The sequence below is a fragment of the Vanessa atalanta genome, chromosome 20 (genome assembly GCF_905147765.1).
Source record: "Vanessa atalanta chromosome 20, ilVanAtal1.2, whole genome shotgun sequence".
Taxonomy (NCBI): Eukaryota; Metazoa; Arthropoda; class Insecta; order Lepidoptera; family Nymphalidae; genus Vanessa; species Vanessa atalanta.
The window spans coordinates 692,048-711,326 of record NC_061890.1 but is presented as its reverse complement, the minus strand read 5'-3'; the positions used below and the strand labels follow the sequence as shown (position 1 = coordinate 711,326).

Below are 19,279 nucleotides of genomic sequence, written 5' to 3'. Positions count from 1 at the left end.
TCAAGTACACAAACTAACAAGGTAATCTTGTACACTAGTGGCACCAAATATTGTATTTTTATTAAAATATTTTTTCGAAACTGAAATAAAGTTTAGTCATTTCGATTGTATCGGGCAATTTTTTGTATCAAGTGGGTAAGTGTGATTTTCTCATATTTGTTTTATTTTAGGTACTTCTAGTTAAGATCTGCTTCTCTTGTGTCGTGTGTCGTGTTGGCGTTTACTCAAAACAATTTACATATTTAATGTGTTATGGTTCTAGTTACCTTCATCTTGTAACTTAGGTAAGTACTATATATTAATTTCACGTCTCGGTATTCAAATTTAGCCTTAACTTATGTATATTCTGGTAATTTGATTATTTACTTTTAGTGAGATTGTGTATCATAATGTAACAATCGCTAGCAATAATATTATGATCACATCTTGGCGAGCCATTATTCAGGACATTTTTTTTTAAGCTTTGGTAGGTGTCGTAAGATATTTTAAAAATTCCTTACTTCGCTAACGTGCCACCAACCATGGCAACCAAGATGACATGTCTCTTGAAAATATACAACAATAAAGCTATCTATAATGACTACGAGTTATTTTAAATGGTAATTGAATTCACAAAAACTATACTTAAAAAAAAAGAAATACACGAAGAATAAAGTTTTGATCAATGTTTAAATAGATTATTTTTTCGTACTTGTTACTTCAAGTTTCAAAATATAACACTATTTTCTTTAAACCTACTATTTTAGTCATATACTGGTAACAGGAAATTAATATAATCTTACGCTTTCTTTCTACTTTGTTTATGACTCAAAACCTTATTCTTTGGCTCTCTTATCTCAATAAGTTTTGAGAGTAGTAAGAATTCCTGAGTGCAGGAACATTGGTTTAGGTCATACTTAATACTACTGAGACAAGTAGCATAAAATTAAAAAAAAAATCTTTAATAATTTACACCTGTCTAGTCTAGTTCTAAACTAGTCACGTTAAAAGCCTAAGATCTAAGATATTGTTGTGCGAACAATCGGCTGTAATGAATAATGAAAATCGATTATATTAGCATTAAAGTCATAAAATAGAAGAGTAACTATTTTAATCCGAAACACTATAGTAAATATTTCCTATGTTTAACATTTACGTATTCTGTTAGTTAGGACAAATTATAGTAAAGGTTACTTCTGATTATCTACAGATAGCCGAAGCAAATAGAGGTGTGTTATCGCTATGGGTGGTGAGATAAGATTAGAAGAACTATTTCAAAACCGTCTCTTTGAACGTAATCAAGAGCTTTTATCTTCTAATGTCCGTACAGAGTAACAATAAAATACAATTAACTTTATGAAGTCTGTATCGACAGCGTGACTGCCTCTCCCCGCAATGATATACAAAATCGTGCGCCCTGTGTCGATAGGAAGGCTAATCAAATGTTACCAAATACGTACACAATAATATCGAATCGCGAATATCGCTCGCGGGTTCGCCTAATTGATGACAGACTTACCTCGTACGGTGGCAGCGATTGAGAAGACAGCTCGCTCCAGGGCCTTAGGAGGGCACGTTCCGAATCCGAACCATTTGAGGCGAAATTAACTCCACATTTTCTCCAAAGTGAAAGTTCATACAATCTTCGCCACGGTACACCATCGTTCTTCTTTTTCCTAATACTCCCTCGCAGCGATGGCGATCGAACGAACGGCTCATTTAATGTTCCGTTTTTGCTAGCACCGCGCCAGGGGGGCTTCGTACCGTTAGTGCCATTTTTACCATAGACGTTCACCGTTACACCCTTGCGCAATATTGTATTTTTATTTTGTACCTGAGACTTTTTCTTGTCCTCTATCAGATCAGAGTTATTCAAGTCATCGGTATTCTTGATCCCCTCGGATTTTACTTCTTCAATCGTCACAACACTTGACTTTCTGTCTCTAAAGCTGCCTCTCGAAGATGTTCTCGAAAACGTATTCTTGAACCGGTCACCGTCTACTTCGTCTTGATTGGATAGAATGCTTTCGTCAGCGTATCGCATGCGTGCTGTTTTCATTAACGAAGCTTTAGTATTCTGAGAGAACAATCTTTCACAAGGATCTGTCAGCTTTAGGTCTGTACGGCATTTAAATGTTTCGGAATCGGTGTCACTGTGTCCTTCATACGAGCTGGTGCTGTTACTAAAACTCTTTGCGATAGATCCGTTATTTTTCGTGAATTGACCGTCATTTTTAACGTCTTCCTTTATCTCTATGAAGCAATCGCTTCGAAAGTACTTTTTCGATTGCAAGCTCGTGTTGGAGTCAGATTTATCTAAGGGATTATGTTTGGAGTCAACACAGCCATGCGCGTGCGCTTTACCGGTACAATGTTTGTGGATCTTAGCGAGAGCCGCTAGAGTTTTGGTACCACTGGGTGACAATTCGTCCCCACATCTGAGAGACTGTTCGAACGGTCCTTGGATGTGAAACATTTTACACTTTTTAACACTAATATATTATCATATCATTAAATCGGTTAGAAGCACTCACATGTTCAGTTTTTATGATTCACTGCAACTTTAGAAAAATAAATTTGTACAAATCGATTAAATGACTAATTATATCATAGCCAATAGCATTCTTAAAAAAATAAACCATTCGTACGGTATGTACAGTCGGGGTAAGAAAAGGTTCGTCACCTAAAGGTCTATTTTCGTGTGCTCAGTATGCGCGATAATCTGCTTTAGCTGTAGCAATGTACACTATTTTGAACCTAGTTACCATACTATGTTAGTTTAATTTTACGTGCAGTTGTCTGTTTAATTCTTTAGTTTCAAAATGTACTAAGAGTTTACGACTTGATAAAGGAATGAATTTGAAAACTGACGAAGGTTTTCTTACTCTGACTGTACATTGTATATATGTCAACCCGTTGCAATACTTTTGTTGTTTATTTATTATGTAGTTATATGTTGTTAATTTATAAAGTGTAATTAAATTTTATGCTCTATTGTTATATTTGACGCTCTTTATGAACATCAATGTTTTCTATCTATCAGTGTAGTTAATGACACAGTCAAGGGCCAGTTAAAATAACTTACATTTAACAATAATAAACATACTAAGCCGGCAGCAGTTATAGACTGTAATGGTTTTTTTTTAAATATTTTTTATATGACATGTCTTATTCCGTCAACGGCATAGTAGTAAAAAAACGTATTTTTTTCTGAGTGTACTATTTGAGAAAATTAGGCATGTGGACTGATTTAACTTTATTGAAACTCATACGAGATAAACAAGAGGGAGTTTATGAGAGTTTTCGTGAAAACATAGAGAGAATTCAGTAACGACATAAGTACCGAAAAATCCGTATAATTTACCTAAAATGAATATCACTCATTTGAATATATACATGAATATTATGAAAATTATCACGTCATCAAACAATTTTGAGCAAACTAAATGTAATCGTTTTTCTAATCTTACGTGTTTGACGTCATCATCTCTCTTCAGGTTACAGATGTGAAGACACTTTATAACGCAAATCCGTGTTACCTATCCGAACTTAGCCTCGGAGGTAGATATCATTTCAAAAGTAGGTAGATTGGGAACACTGACGTAAATATTATTAGGTATATACCTAAACGAATGTAATATCGTAACGTCAACAACAATTTAACTTCGTTTTATTGTCATTTTTTTTATGGCAAGTGGTCACCACCACCCATAGACAAAGGCGCTGTAAGAAATATTAACCATTCCTTAAATCACCTATGCGCCACCAACCTTGAGAACTAAGATGTTATGTCCCTTGTGGCTGTGATTGCACTGGCTCACTCACCCTTCTAACCGGAACACAACAATACAGTGTACTGTTATTTGGCGGTAGAATATCTGATGAGTGGGTGGTACCTACCCAGACGGGCTTTCACAAAGCCCTACCACCAAGTGGATTATTTGGATTAACCTATTATTGTTTATCTCTTCTTGTTTTTCATATAAATTTGTGAAACCTTTTATTTATCCGTGTTGACTTTATTGGAAACGCTTTTTGTGGTTTAAACACCAAAGAATGAAAATGGTCCAAGTGATTTTAATTTTTTTTTCGTCTATAATATCAATAACAGAATTGTTGGTTATCTACGTAATAAATCGAATACATATATCATTTCCATACATTTCGGCGTTTTCTCGAAACGAAGTCGACAATCGCCGTGACTCTGTCTAGGCACGCTGATATCAAATCGAAATTAAATATTCATGGTATAAATTGTGTCAACGTCGGATTACGGTGACAAAGCGTCTACCTCCGCAGTCAAACCGTCCTGCGTTTAGTTTTGTATCGTAAAGTACCGTAGGACATTGCATAAGATTTGAGCCGACAATCAAATTCGGTTTAAAATTAAAAAATCTTGGACCATTATCTCTTTTTCTACATTGGATTGATCATCGTTTGTTCGAAGATAGCCAAAAATGGTATTATAATGACGAAATACATACACATACATATAACTTTTAATTCCATTGCTACTAATATACTTTCTAAATGTGCACGCCTACGTAGCCAAGTCTCTGTTAATTCAGTTATCACTGTATAAATATTTAGACTATCGTTATCAGCACTCACTCACACCTGATCGTGGGAATGAGGCTCTACTATCTCTAAGATGGTTTGTAGTTTAGATTTAACAAAAAACATCTCAAATTATAATATTTTAAGTGCTGCGATAGCAAAATCAAAATTCGTTAAAAAATATTTACATGATTTTTTCATTTTTGTTTATTGTATAAACTACTATGAATCAAATGTAAATATACTTAAAACTATCACAATTATCAAAAGTGTATACAAGAATTTCAGAGCAGTCGATTTCGAATCGAAAAACTGCAGTAGTGAGTTTTGGCCTTTGGCTAAAATAACCTTATCACTATTGTACATTTAAGATCTATTCACTCACGAATGCGCGCCCCTCCACTCAAATTAATCGCCGTGCATCTGTACGAGAATTGTGCTTACAAGACATTGTGTGCGTAAGATGACTAATGTAAGAATAAAGACGGCAAAAAAATACAAACTAAATACTATTCACTCATTCATCGTGTTGGAGTGCGCCTTTATCCGTAAACAAATCTATACTAATACAAGTTTCTACCAAAATAGAAATTAGTTACGAGAATATTTCAATTATCGAAACTAAATACGCACTGTAACTTAATCTAGCATTAGAAAAATCAAATATTTAAACACACCCAAAAGTCAACAACAAAGAATCGTTAACATCGAACGCCTTTTTTTTTCTGTCGCAGCAATAAACTTTTTAAGTATAAGAAAAGCAATAGAAGATAATCATCATGAAATGCTTCACCACGTTTTTAATTGTCAATTCAAAATGTACTTTCATGTGACGTAATACGGTTAAAATTCAATCGATCAGACTCTTCGGGTATTGAAGCTAGAGTACGTATGTGTAAATATAGCCTAAATACACGAACATTGGTCAACATCGCATGCAAATTGGTCTAGCGACACAGATCCCACCTATTCGATAATATTGAAATTGTCGTTGCGTAATCCATCTCCAATGTACCTTTCGTTTTCATAAGAAATTGTGACTGGATTTATAAATCACAGATCTTATCTGATTGCAATTGACATTACTGTAGGTGTGTGACCAAAATCTATTAAATGCTTTTTTTCAAATTTCACAGTATCTTGTCGTGTCTTCACTTCACTAATAGCTAATGTGTTTACAGATCCTAAATATGGATTAAAAGGTAATACACACATTAAAACAGATAAAAAAGGTTCAAAATTCCAAATTATAGGTCGTAATTTAGAAAAACTTACTTTATTCCAAAATAACTTAGTATCAATTAATAAATAAAAATTTGTGAACGTTGTTAATTTGTCTGGTTATATATAATGCGTTACCGTTTTAACGTTTAGAAGATACTATTGACGAGCGTTAGTAAAAAAAGAAACAGGAAAAAATTACGCAACATTCTAGTTAAATATATTTTTTTCCTCAAATTATGAATCGAATTTCGACCACGGGGCGAACACTATTCTGAATAATATCCCCACATCGTGATTGTTTCAACTAAACTAAAGTTAGATCGATTCGAAATGATATTTAAGTGTTTTGCAAGAAACGGTCCTACCGTCACTAGTCTATCCACTGTTGGTACTAATCATTCGTGACTCGAGTTTGACGTGCACTAATCTTCCGATATTATCCTGTCCACTGTTTCGAAATAACAAAGAACTTGATAACGCTTTTGATTAATTCAGGTCCGGTGGTAGAATTATGACTATCAACGACACAATGACATAATTTTTAAATTAATTCTCGACTGAATGGCACTGCGACTACTACTAAGATATATTTACTATTTATGTATGTAAATAGTTAAATCTTCTTTCGGTCGAACTTTAAACTTTCAAGGCTGCAGTTCGCCAGTCTTAGGTTCAAATACCGAGCCAATTTAATACAGGTTATTGGATTTTACGGGCAAGACATTTAAAGCCTGGACATAATCATAATATTTAACTGGGAAGGCTTTTATTTGTAGGCTTTTACCACCTTACTCACTTTCTATACTAATATTATAAATGCGAAAGTAACTGTCTGTCTGTCTCTCTCTCTCTCTGTTGCTCTTTCACAGCCAAACCAGTGAATATAATTTGAATTTTAGAACTCTAAAACAAGACCCAGTCTTTGGGTGTTTGTTTAAAAAGTCTATCAAATGACGACCAACCTAAAACGCAATCGAAGTTGTTATACATAAAAATAGTTTCAAATATCTATACATATAAAATTTTCTGTTTGTAATATTAAAATAACTGCGTTTTACTAAATGCATATTTATGTATACACGGTACATATACATAAATCACTGGCAGATAGCTGATGTAATAAAGAGTAACGTAGGCTACTTTTATTTTAGAATTATACGTAAAATAATAATAAAGTCACGCTTTTTTATTAAATTCAAACGCGCACGAAGTCGCGGGCACAGCTAATTTTAAATATAATGTTAATTCTGACAACTATGTTGAATGTCGATTTAAAACTTAAGCAATGCTGTAATAGGACAACGATTCTGATCAAAACGAGTAAGAACTCTCATGACTCTTGACCACAGATTAATTGGTCAATAGACAATTGACTTGTTACAAGATTAAAGTTTCCACTTTATCCACAAATTATTTAAAAACGAAGGTCAGTTCGTGTTATGAATTTTTTTTAATTCTTCCCATTAGTATACCGAGTCTTAACAATATTTCAACCTGTTTACTTTGCGTCACTTCGTAGTTAATCGGAACGGGTTTAAAATTTTGTAAACGGTTCATCACTTACGAATACATAATTGATTCAAATGTAACAGTTCGATGTTTGTATAACATTTTTTAAAATTTCCATTTAAACTTTTGAAGGGCCAATTAACTTTGAATTTTCCAGGTGGTTTCATTATTTGGAAGAATCTGCCTCTGTGTCTGTTTGTGTGTGGGAGTGCGCACACGTGGACGTCTGCGTGAGTATCTAAATTAATTTCATCGGCACCTTAGTGATTAGGATGCCACTAAATATTTGTATTAAATTTTTCTTAACTAAATCTCAATTATTATCATTATCATTGTAATTTTTAAGTGCGCGCTGAATCGGAAGGATCTTTTTCTTTTAAGAATATACGTTAATATAAGATACTGGGAAATCAAAATTAATTACAATTTGAGTACTTATTATTACAATGTAGTCCCCCATTCATTGAGCAATTTTATTTTTAATTAGATAATTTTGAGACAGTATTGTGGAAACTAACCAACACTTTTTCGTTTTTTAGTCCACACTTCTTTTCCTCATTTTAAATCATCATCATCACCATCACCATCATCATCACCATCATCACCATCACCATCATCACCATCATCACCATCATCACCATCACCATCATCACCATCATCATCATCACCATCATCACCATATCATCACCATCACCATCATCACCATCATCATCATCACCATATCATCACCATCACCATTATCATCATCACCATCATCACCATCATCACCATCACCATCATCACCATCATCATCACCATCATCACCATATCATCATCATCACCATCATCACCATCATCATCATCACCATCATCACCATATCATCACCATCACCATCATCACCATCATCATCATCACCATCATCACCATATCATCATCATCACCATCATCACCATCATCATCATCATCCTGCCCTTATCCCAATTTTACTTAGGGTAAAAAATATAATACGCATAAAAATTCAATTGGCAGATTTTATTGTTTTCCAAATACATTATTTGCTGTAACAATTTTGTTGCTAAATATTGTATTATCATTATAAAAGTTTAAAAAGGCCTGTAGATAACTGCAGGACTAAGGCCTCAATTTTTTTATGTCAGGTTTAAGGCTCGGTTCATATGTTAGATCTCATATTATAAAATCGTAAATACTATCTGAGATGAAATCAATTTAGAAACATATGGGCTCGTTCGTCTTTTTTTACTTTTGAACTTATCTTGTTTACTAAGTCTACAAGAACAAGGTGACCTTCTCTGAGAGTAATTTTGTAGCAACTTTGATTAATGACCAGACCATAATCGGACAGTACTTACAACAGATAATCAATATATCTATACAATATTTATTTCATATACAAAACAATTGCTCTACAACTTGGGATATCTAGTTATATTTATATGTACTAATATTATAAATGCGAAAGTAACTCGGTCTGTCTGTCTGTAGCTCTTTCATGACCAAAACACTGAAACCAATTTGATGAAAGTTAGTATGAAGCATGATTGATCTCCAAGGTAGGACATAGGCTACTTATTGCGAGCGAGGTCGTGAGCGATAACTAGTATTTATATCTTCTCTATGTGTAAAATTTAAGTAGGAAACATTATCGAAACATAAAGCACATTTTATTTTACTTTGATCTTTCGCCGGTGTAGTTTATCTTTTATAATAAAACTTCAAAATATTCTGGTAAAAGTGTATCTGGTGTCACAGGACACTTCCTTCCTCTGTATAACTATAAAACTGATTTACCAGAGAAAGTATTTAACAAACCTACTCAACTGCGTGTATTTGTAGGCGGACAGATGGGTCACGTCATGGTTAGTGACCACCGCCCAAAGACAATGGCGCTGTAAGAAATATTAACCATTCCTTACTTTGCCAGTGCGCCGCCAACCTCGCGCTGGCTGTAATTGACTAGTAATAACACACATTGTTATTTATTTCGGGAACTGCAACAAAACCGCGGCATCGATTACAAAATCTTGTTAAAGTGCTTGTAAGAATAATTAGAGTTTATTTTTATTTTTAAGCCCGTCTGAGTATGTACCAGCCAATGATCATATATTTTACCGCCAAACAGAAATACTTAGTATTATTGGATAAAAAAAAATGCATTATTGAGATAGGTTTTATATTTTATACGATAAAACATTACACTAAGACTTACGGGTGAGCAGTTTGTGCAAAATAAGGAACTAAATTATTCACAAAGATTGTAGGCAAACTATTTATTAGTTTCATACGTGGCGTAAAACCCCAAACGCAAAACGATATCCTTTAATTCTCCGTACACGTTGCCTTTTCTTACCGACTAAGAAAGAGGCAATCAAATCGGCTTGTTGATTTTTTTCTGCGCGATTGTGAATATATTTTGATTCCTTTTTAGAATAAGTTATACTGCGAAGGTCCCATTTACAACTTGGACCCTCCTTACTACGGAGAGTGCACGATATTACGTGTTTTGATTTACACTTTACAGGCTACGTAATTGTGTTTATTTTACATAAATAATAAAAGCGAGGATAATTTTTTTTAAATGCTATTATTTCACTTTATTCACTCGTCACGTAAATAATTAATTTATTATTAACACAAATTAATTCACGTAACGACTAAACGTATCACGTGGTCTCGCGTCGTAGTCGTCACGTCGCGATATAAATAGCTCAAAAATAAGCAAACACGACTCAATTAACGAGTCAAGCAGGGAGTCATAATAAATAACTTGTCGACGCGATTTATAAGGCACGATGTCACTTTGTAGGATACTCGGAAACCAGGGACGAATGTCCGTATGTTGTAAATCATTCTTAAGAGAGTCTTCCTCTGGGGCGGACGTTTGTTATGAAATTATTGATGGCTACGTGTGATACGATCGAAATTTTCTGGACGTTTGTGTTTGACTTTTATCTTTTTTATTGTATAATAAATACAATAAAAAAGATATTTTAAGAACTGTAGATAAATTAAGCATATAGTAATACGAACAAGATATTTGAACACTTTAGGAAAAAAACAACTATTTTAAGAATGGCGTTTGCCATTGCAGTGTAAGAGTGTACATTTAACTAAAATCAAATTCAAACGGTAAAAACATTAATTCATTTCGCACCTTCAAAGTAAAACCTAAACGAAAACTTTCATAAATTGAGTTATCAATGCCATCTATCTAAAACACATAGAAATAAATAAAAAAATATAACTTTTTTAAGTCGCATGCCATAACGTAAACAGAGATCTATCATAGCATCACATTAAACCTTGTAATCAAACATAATAATAAAAAACAGGGACTTTTTTCTAATATCGGTTCACCTCTCAAATTTTATAATTTTGTTTAGTAACGGTTTTGCTTTGAAAGTGCGATATTTTTTAAACAATTTTAAATGACAGCCGACAAGTGGATATTACGTCGAAACTTACTCCACAAACGTCATTTAATATGCGAGACAATCTTTATTATATCCTTTTTTCTTTCGTTTAACCATCATTATTACATTCATTCATCTTAATATTATATACATAATTGTATTGAACTAACATAATGTATATCAAATGTTGGAAAGTAACTAGTGAGTAACTTTTGAGTTTCTTGTCGGTTCTTCTCGGTAGAACCTACATTCCGAACCGGTGGTAGCTCTACTTAACTTAAGTTCTATAAAACGACGATTCAAAATTCCTTGTAAACCTACTTGAATAAAGTATATTTTGATATTTATTTAATAAGGGTTGAGATGAGAAAGCTTAGTGATCAATTCTAAAGCAAGATCCCAATATCTTAACGATTCTGTGTCTCATATTGACGGTACAACCACGCACATAAGACTTAAGAGCCACTATGAAAATCATTCAATCGCGCGTCGTACAGCTGAAACCATTAATACATTACGAACACTCATAAAACTGAACCCCGAAACGAATGCACTCAGTCCAATATTAACTTGTTAGCACTCAACAGTATTGCGAGCATCGGTTTTAATACCCGTTCACACTATAAAAGTGTTTTAATATCGAATGAAGTGGATATTGCTGATAGAGCATAACGTTTTATCCGACTAAATTAATTTACGAAAAGACATGATCCAGCTATACAAAATCAAAAATATACTTTAATAAGGTTAGATCAGCTTAAAAGATAAATTTAAATTTAAACACCGGTTCACAATGAAGAAATGTTCGAGAAATATCTACAAGATATCGTTAATAATTCTTTGGAATTTTTCAATTTAAATACCCTTTATGAAAATCACCGTATACTAAATATAATTGTAAAAATATCACAACCTAATTAATTGAATACGTGACGTTGATGCTACCTACTTAGACGGATTTATACAAAGACATTCTACCGACTAACCCTTGATTTAAACACACTCTGTTTTCCAAGTTTATTAGTGAACACACGCCGTCTTAATAATCTGACAGTTACAATGATGAAATAAAAAATAAAAATTACATTAAAACGAACGAATAAATACGGAGACGAAAAGAACTATCTTGAAGAAATCGGATGAAAATCTTCCACAAGTTCCACCAGCCCGCATGAGAGCAGCGTAGTGGGATAAACTTCCCAATAACTCTCTTCACAAAAGGGAAAAATCTTAGCCCATTAGAGACTATTTTTAATTTAAACAAATTATTCATTATTTAATCTCATTCAGATTGATTTTAGCCTCGTTAATACTTATATAAAAAAAATATATATTCAAATTAATTTAAATAAAATCTATAACGATTGTATATCTTTACATAAATTAAACATATAAAATCTTTGATAATAATATATAATTCCAAACTCAATTAGTCCATTACAATCGTCTAAATGACACAATTCATTCTGTTCGTTCGTTTTGTATTCAAAACACGCTAATTTAAACCGTGACAGCTGTTCAAGTTCGCATAGTATATGTTTGCAGATATATTCGATATATTTGCATATGTAATGAACGACTCGTTAGCAATGCGTGTCGAATGCACCGTGCTGTACAATTATGAAACTTCGTAAGTATTAATTACGTATCATTATAAAATTTTGTACAACTTTTGATTACTGGAGCCCTCTCCAGTTCCCCCTACATCATCAATTATTTACAACCGACTTTAAAAAAAAAAAAGGATCTGAATTTATTTAATTTCGTTTGGGAGGCTGAGTTGCATCCCGATAGATCCCATCACATTCTACCGCCAAATAGTAATGATCAGTATATTTATGTTCACGAGAAGCTATCTGGAAACCGGCTGTCTTGGTATGGGCATGTTATGCGGAGGAATGAGGACCATGTTGTGAGAAAGGTTTTGAGTATGGATGTGAATAGATATAGAGGAAGGGGACGACCCAAGAAACGATGAATGGATTGTGTGAAAGACGATATGGTTAGAAAGAATGTTACTTGTGAGATGACGTCTGACAGAGAAGTATGGAAGAAGAAGACATGCTGCGCCGACCCCAAGTAAAATTGGGATAAGGGCAGGAGGATGATGATGATGACAGTATATTTATGTTGCGGTTTGAAGGATGAGCCAGTGTAACTACAGTCACGAGGGGCATAACATCATAGTTCCCAGTTGATGGCACTTTGGTTATATATGAGAAAATATTTCTTACAATATCTTTCCATCAGGTGGCCAATTTGCAAGTCCGTTTACTTATTTGCCATAAATAATGTACATCTAGCTCATAATAAGCTATTAAAACCACAAGATCTTTTTTATTTCAAAAGAATTATAATACTTTAGAAAGGAAAACAAAATCACATAGATACATACATACATACATTCACGTGTACGTTTCTCAGAAACAATAGTCACCGGTTAAGAGCGACAGATAAATGGCGCCAATTAGTATTCCAACTAGTCACGGGCTCGTGATACCGCGGACAATATGAGAACACCTCCACGAGACGCGGATAATAGTTCTCAATGTTACCAACGATTTACATCATAACTGATCCACTTCGTGCACAGCTACACTATACATTAGAATTAAATCAATACCAAGGAAATCGATAACGTTACATTTTTTTTGGTACAATGAAATCAGAAATTTTAATTTTAATTTTTTTTATTTAATTGGACAACATTCTCTGATCCCAATGTAAGTAGCTAAAGCACTTGGGTTATGGAATATCAAAAAGTAACGACGGTACCACAAACACCCAGACCCAAGGCAACATAGAAAACTAATGAACTTTTCCTACGTCGACTCGGCCGGGAAACGAACCCGGGACCTCAGATTGGCGTACCCATGAAAACCGGTGTACACACTCGACCACGGAGCTCGACAAAAATGACAATACATAATTCGCGAGGATCTGCTTACACTAAACTTCCTACTTCTCCATCTCTCTCCTTTGTATTCTAGTTTAGAAGAGCAAATGAGCTGTTCTATGTGTGATTAATTCTGATAACACTAAAAATAATACATTGCCATTGCGACCAACCTTGAACTGGCTGGCGCGCTCATCCTACAAACCGAAACAAAACAATACTGTTTGGTACAATATGTGACGAACATAAAGTCTTCCCAACCAATTAATATATATACGTCTGTGTGTCACGGCATTTATTTTAACAACACATCGTACTACTACTAATCGAAGCTTAATTCAATTAAATTCTTAGTTTAATGGCTTTTAGTTGTGCCGACAGGGCACAGATTATTCCGCCAATGTCACGTAGGACGGAGAAGACACGAAAGACACACATTGATTGGTGTAATCGAACCTTAATACAAATATTTTAATAAACTTCATAATGTCAATAAAATACAGTGCTGCCATATTTCTTAACTTTTTCATTTGATTTTTTACGATCGATTAATTGCTTATTAAAACACTTTAATGTTTTAAGATAAACAGAAACTAGCTTTTACACATACAATTACATAAGGACATTTAAAGTAATTATTAATTTTATTATGAATGCTTAAATATCTTTACTATCGTCAATTTGATGTTGTAATTAAATATCAGCATGACATAACTTGACTTTCCTTGGTGGTACGGCTTTGTGCTACCACCCACTCATCAGATAATAATCTATCGCCATACAGCAGTACTCAGTTTTGCTAGCCAGTGTAACTACAGGCACAAGGGACATAACATCTTAGCTCCCAAGGTTGGTGGCGCATTGGCGATGTAAGGAATGGTTAATATTTCTTACAGCGCCATTGTCTATGGGCGGTGGTGACTACTTACCATCAGGTGCCTCTTTTGCTCATCCGCTTAGCTATGTATATCATTAAAAAACATAAATGTTAAGATCGTAAAATGTTTAAATATATATATATATATATTAATCTTGGAGATGGCGGTAAAGAAAATTCCTTAAAATATCTCACTGCTGGACAAATGCGTCTTCTCCAATTTTAGGTACGTTTAGAGCTCTTGTCACGTACTCCACAGTGTTGGAGGTTATTTATTATATACTGATTAAATAAATTATTCAAAACAAGAACATTAAATTCACGCTTGTCGCGTCAAAAGCGGCTGAAACTGCGGAGCGTGACTACTTATATACCTAATAATATTGTATCGTTGTAGTAGTTATATCAGTTGGGTATTACAATATCACGTCTGTTTATTTATTGACACTAGTGCTCCCGCAAATCTGTGCGGGAACTTTCCTCTCTCTAAAATTATTTGTGAAATCGTAACAATTTAGTAAAATGCAATTAGGAACCCTCTTTAATTAGGTACACATCTACGGCTGCAGCTCTTCAAAATGAGGCCATAACATATTTTTTTATACGCACCCACCGTCCCATATACACTGGGACAAAACTCGGCTAAACACTTTTAATATATGAGAAGACATATTACGTGGTTTAAATTCTCGATATAAAACAAACACGCAGTAGTTTATATCAAACTAAACCAATCTCGTGTAAATTCAATAAACAGCCGGAAGTACATTTTTTATCAATGAAATGAACACATCAAACTAAGGAAAGTGAAAACAAAGTCGTCTCCTCTCCCACTCGCCTCGGCGGTGCCTAAATTACACGATACGCGGTTATTTCATTGATACGGCGACGTTTACACTCCAGTGTCGACTGACGATTTCACTTATATATTTACGGATTAGACAAGCTATTTGCAAACTATTCGTTTAATAATACCAAATCACGTTATTTTTTTATGTCTATTTTATAATTGTGCAAGTCGGATTTCTGGTTTAAGGTATTGCAAGGCTCTTGATGAGGTTTGGAATTTTAACTATTGGTCCATACACAGGCACGTAGGAGAGCTACGTCGAGCCACGAGTGGAGTACAGTGCAGATACAGTTGTATCTCCCTAGGTAACTACTATGCTGAATCTCCAGCCCAAAATTGCGGGTTCATTGACCATTCAATTGTTTTGCATAAAATCTAGAGTTTGGTGATGAGACACAATATATGTATAAAACGAGAATGTGCAGTGGTTAGAGAAATTGGATATTAACTCGAGAGACACGTGTTCGAACCTAGACAAACATAAATCGTGAGTAAAAATACATATGCCGTATACAAAATTCTAAAACCAGAAATGGGTCACCTTTAACCCATATATTTCTTACATAGATCTGTAAGGGAAAGTAAAAACTCATAAATACTACAAAAAACTATACATTGTACTGCTATTTCAGTTTGGAAGGTAAGTGAGGCATTTTCTAGGCACAAGGAACATTACATCTTAGTTTAGTATATCCTCCCAAAGTTATCTTTAACGAGATACAAGAACATCGAGCCGCGAAAGAACAGGCATTTACTAAATACATACGTTACTATATCGCCTTTATGTTAATTTAACTAAAACAAATGACGTTTAATTAAACCGAACGAGCGACATTTAAATATTAATTATAGAAAGTAGTTATTTTCAACAGTATATTATAATCGGCAACAAATCAATAACAAAGACAGCTCAGTTAAAATAAGTTACGCACGCAATACGAGTCCGCGGCGGCGTGGGCGGCGCTCGAGTGCGGTGAAATTTTAAACAAACATAAAATCGACATCGTAACTATTTCTCATATAAAACATTCAACTACCTCTGACCTTTGACAATATATGACTAAAGTCACTTTTAAATACTCGATAATACGTATATAGCTTTAGTAGAGAACCACCTCACATAAAAAAAAATATTTTTGATAGGCAATATTATGTCGGTACTGAGGTGTTAATGATTTTGATTAATAGTGATTTGAATTTATTGAAATTTAATCAGGTTTTGTGTTATAATTCAATATGGTGGTAAATGTAGGTTTAAAAACAAAACATCTACCAACCCTCATTTGAAGAGCGCTGTGAAACACTTTCAAGCCAAATTCAGAAAAGTCTTTCTCTAGCAGTGGTACCTACGTTATGTTGTTGCTTCTTTTATCACCACATATCATTTAAGTTACTACGAAATAGAAAGATACATAACAGTAAATGATGCACATATGACAACAGATTGCATGACTAGCCTAAAAAAAAATATATATATAAAAGTGTAACTTTTAGAAGGTTTAATGGCAAAAAGTATTCCGTTTCAGAATGTAAATTCTACCGTGAAGAACATGGCAGAAGTCACTATATGGTTATCTTAGTTTCAAATCAACGTAAATTATTTAAATACGGAACGTAAAGTCAGACTAAATTAAAACGGAATGCAGGACACTCGATAATTCCATCATTAATGTAGCGCGTTCATCCAGACACGTCACATTTGCCTACCGTTCGTTAGAGATGGGCGATTTTAACGTAACGGTCGAGGTAAAGTCGATAAGGCCCTACTGTGAGTAATCGACTACATTTAATGGAGATAAACTTATTTGCGGACGACTAGAATACCATTTCAAAATCATTAATATTTTTTTCATAGACATAGTTACAGAATGTTAATTACTGAAATAAATCTGGATATGTTTTATAAAATTGATAAAATTTTAATAAGAGAACTCTACTTATAGCTAAAACTTTCGTGAAGTTATTATATTAATTTCATATAGTTTAGTCACGATTTAACAGTGATCATAGCTTTTGACCACGTGACCGCTGAAGTTAAAAAATAGGTATAAATCGAAAGTCCTCAATACTTTGTCATCCTTACATATTATATATAATTATTGCGATGACTCGAGTTGACATTTTCTGAACTACTAGATTCGAACTCTATTCGAATTTGAAATCGAATATCGATCATTCCGCAAATCGACTTGCACCGGAACACGAAGCGTCCCATCTCTACCCCACAAGCGATACTAAAATAGTCACAAGTCGCGGCGGATAACTTCAGTGCCTTATATAGAAACAAAGTTACGTCCTGAACATTCTAACATTGAATGTTCCAATGGATTAATTGGCTTTTGTTTGTTTGTGACGTGAAAATACTGCGACCGAAACGTCTTGACATTCACGAAAACCGATAACTTATCTTTGTTTGAATTACATAATTTTTCTATTACAGGCTAACTACTATACTGACAATTTGTTACCTTTTTTTAAAGGGGTAAATTTTTTTTACTAGGTTTTTTATTAAACTAAGATAATAGAATAATACACTTAAGTCCAAAGGCTATTGCACACCATCCTTCAATAAATTGACAATAATAAACTTAGTTTAGTTTATAGGGTTGAAAATAATAGTTAATCCTTTAGTCCTTCGAAATTACTTTAAAGGTTTTGTAAAACAAAATCAATACTATTGATCTACAAATAAGTATACACAAGTTGACATATAAATAAATATTGCTTTTTTTTTACCGTTACAATTGAAAACTCATAGCAACTAACATAACTAACACATGAATAGACACTGTCAAAACAGTTTCCACATCGATTTGCACAAAAATTCCAAATAACATACACAATATTCGTACAACACTTCACAGACACTTTGTTCGATTTTCGATTCGAAGTTGATATTCTTAATTCGATATAGCGCGGGAACGAGACGTGAGCGAGCGCGTGCGCACAGAACGCGGTACGATTTTGAACTGCACAGTCTTGTGTTTACTGCGTCTGAGATTTTATTCTGTTTTCGTTTGATCTTAGATTTATTAAGTATCCAGTACCTTACAACGGTACTTCCTTATGTATTTAATAGATGGTAATTTATGTTAGTGCATAATTAAATAAATCAATCAATCGATTCGTTATTTGAAAATCCTTAATGTGATATTATTAGAAAACATAAACAAACTTCTATCATTTCATAAACTCGAATTAACAAACGTAACCTAATTAGCTAGTATATTTTACGTATAAATTTCACGATTATTATCATTATTTTTATATAACAAAATACATAGATATATAAGTGTATAAATATATAATGGTTAGGGATTCGAATACAGTTAAACAGCCGGGCATTCACATTATAGTTGCATTGTAAATACATAAATATATCAAGAAGTCAAACTGCTTGTAAAATAATGGTGGTCAAATTGAAACAATTGTAGTAGCGACGGTAACGCCGATTAATCTGTCAGCTCCCATGTCGGTACAGCCGATATAAATTGCTTTGTCGATTTAGAATTTGCGCTTGAGAATACTGTTAATTCTATGCAAATATTTGTGTTGCTGGTTTAAATACATATTAAAGCTTGCAAAGAATTTTCGATCTTGCAACATTATATGTATAAAATTTATTTTAATCTATGATCGTTTAAATAACTTTTATAGTAGACAGTACATTTTTACAAGTAAAACAAGTCATAAGCCCAATCAAACCGACCAAGAAGGTTTCGTTAAAAAATATTTTTATCTAAACTATTCAAACTATATTTTAAAGGCAACCCGATACCAAGATTACAATTATGATACCAAACATTATTTCAAAATATAACAAAAACGAATAAAAATTGACAGGATTTTTCATTGGAAGGACCTCTTTAATCTTTGACCATAAGCAAAAAAAACGTTTTGCAGATCTCGTTTTTTGGTTCTGGTCATAGACAAAACATCACTACCAAGTACCATTCTACTTCGACATATGAATTCA

General features: G+C 33.6%; 1 protein-coding gene across 3 annotated transcripts in view; it reads right to left on the bottom strand.

The window, feature by feature from the left end:
* Window positions 1–19,279, bottom strand: part of LOC125071702 (unconventional myosin-XVIIIa) — a 219,568-nt gene that overhangs the window by 159,274 nt on the left and 41,015 nt on the right. Inside the window, exons 1-2 of one of the 3 annotated variants that reach the window (XM_047682049.1) lie at window positions 18,079–18,254; window positions 1,499–2,540 (exon numbers count right to left, since the gene is read on the bottom strand). The exons of the other annotated variants lie outside the window; for them this stretch is intronic. Coding sequence (XP_047538005.1) covers window positions 1,499–2,455 — 957 coding nt within the window. The 5' untranslated portion in view covers window positions 2,456–2,540; window positions 18,079–18,254. Of the gene's footprint in view, window positions 1–1,498; window positions 2,541–18,078; window positions 18,255–19,279 lie in introns of those variants that run through there. 3 annotated transcript variants of the gene reach the window in all.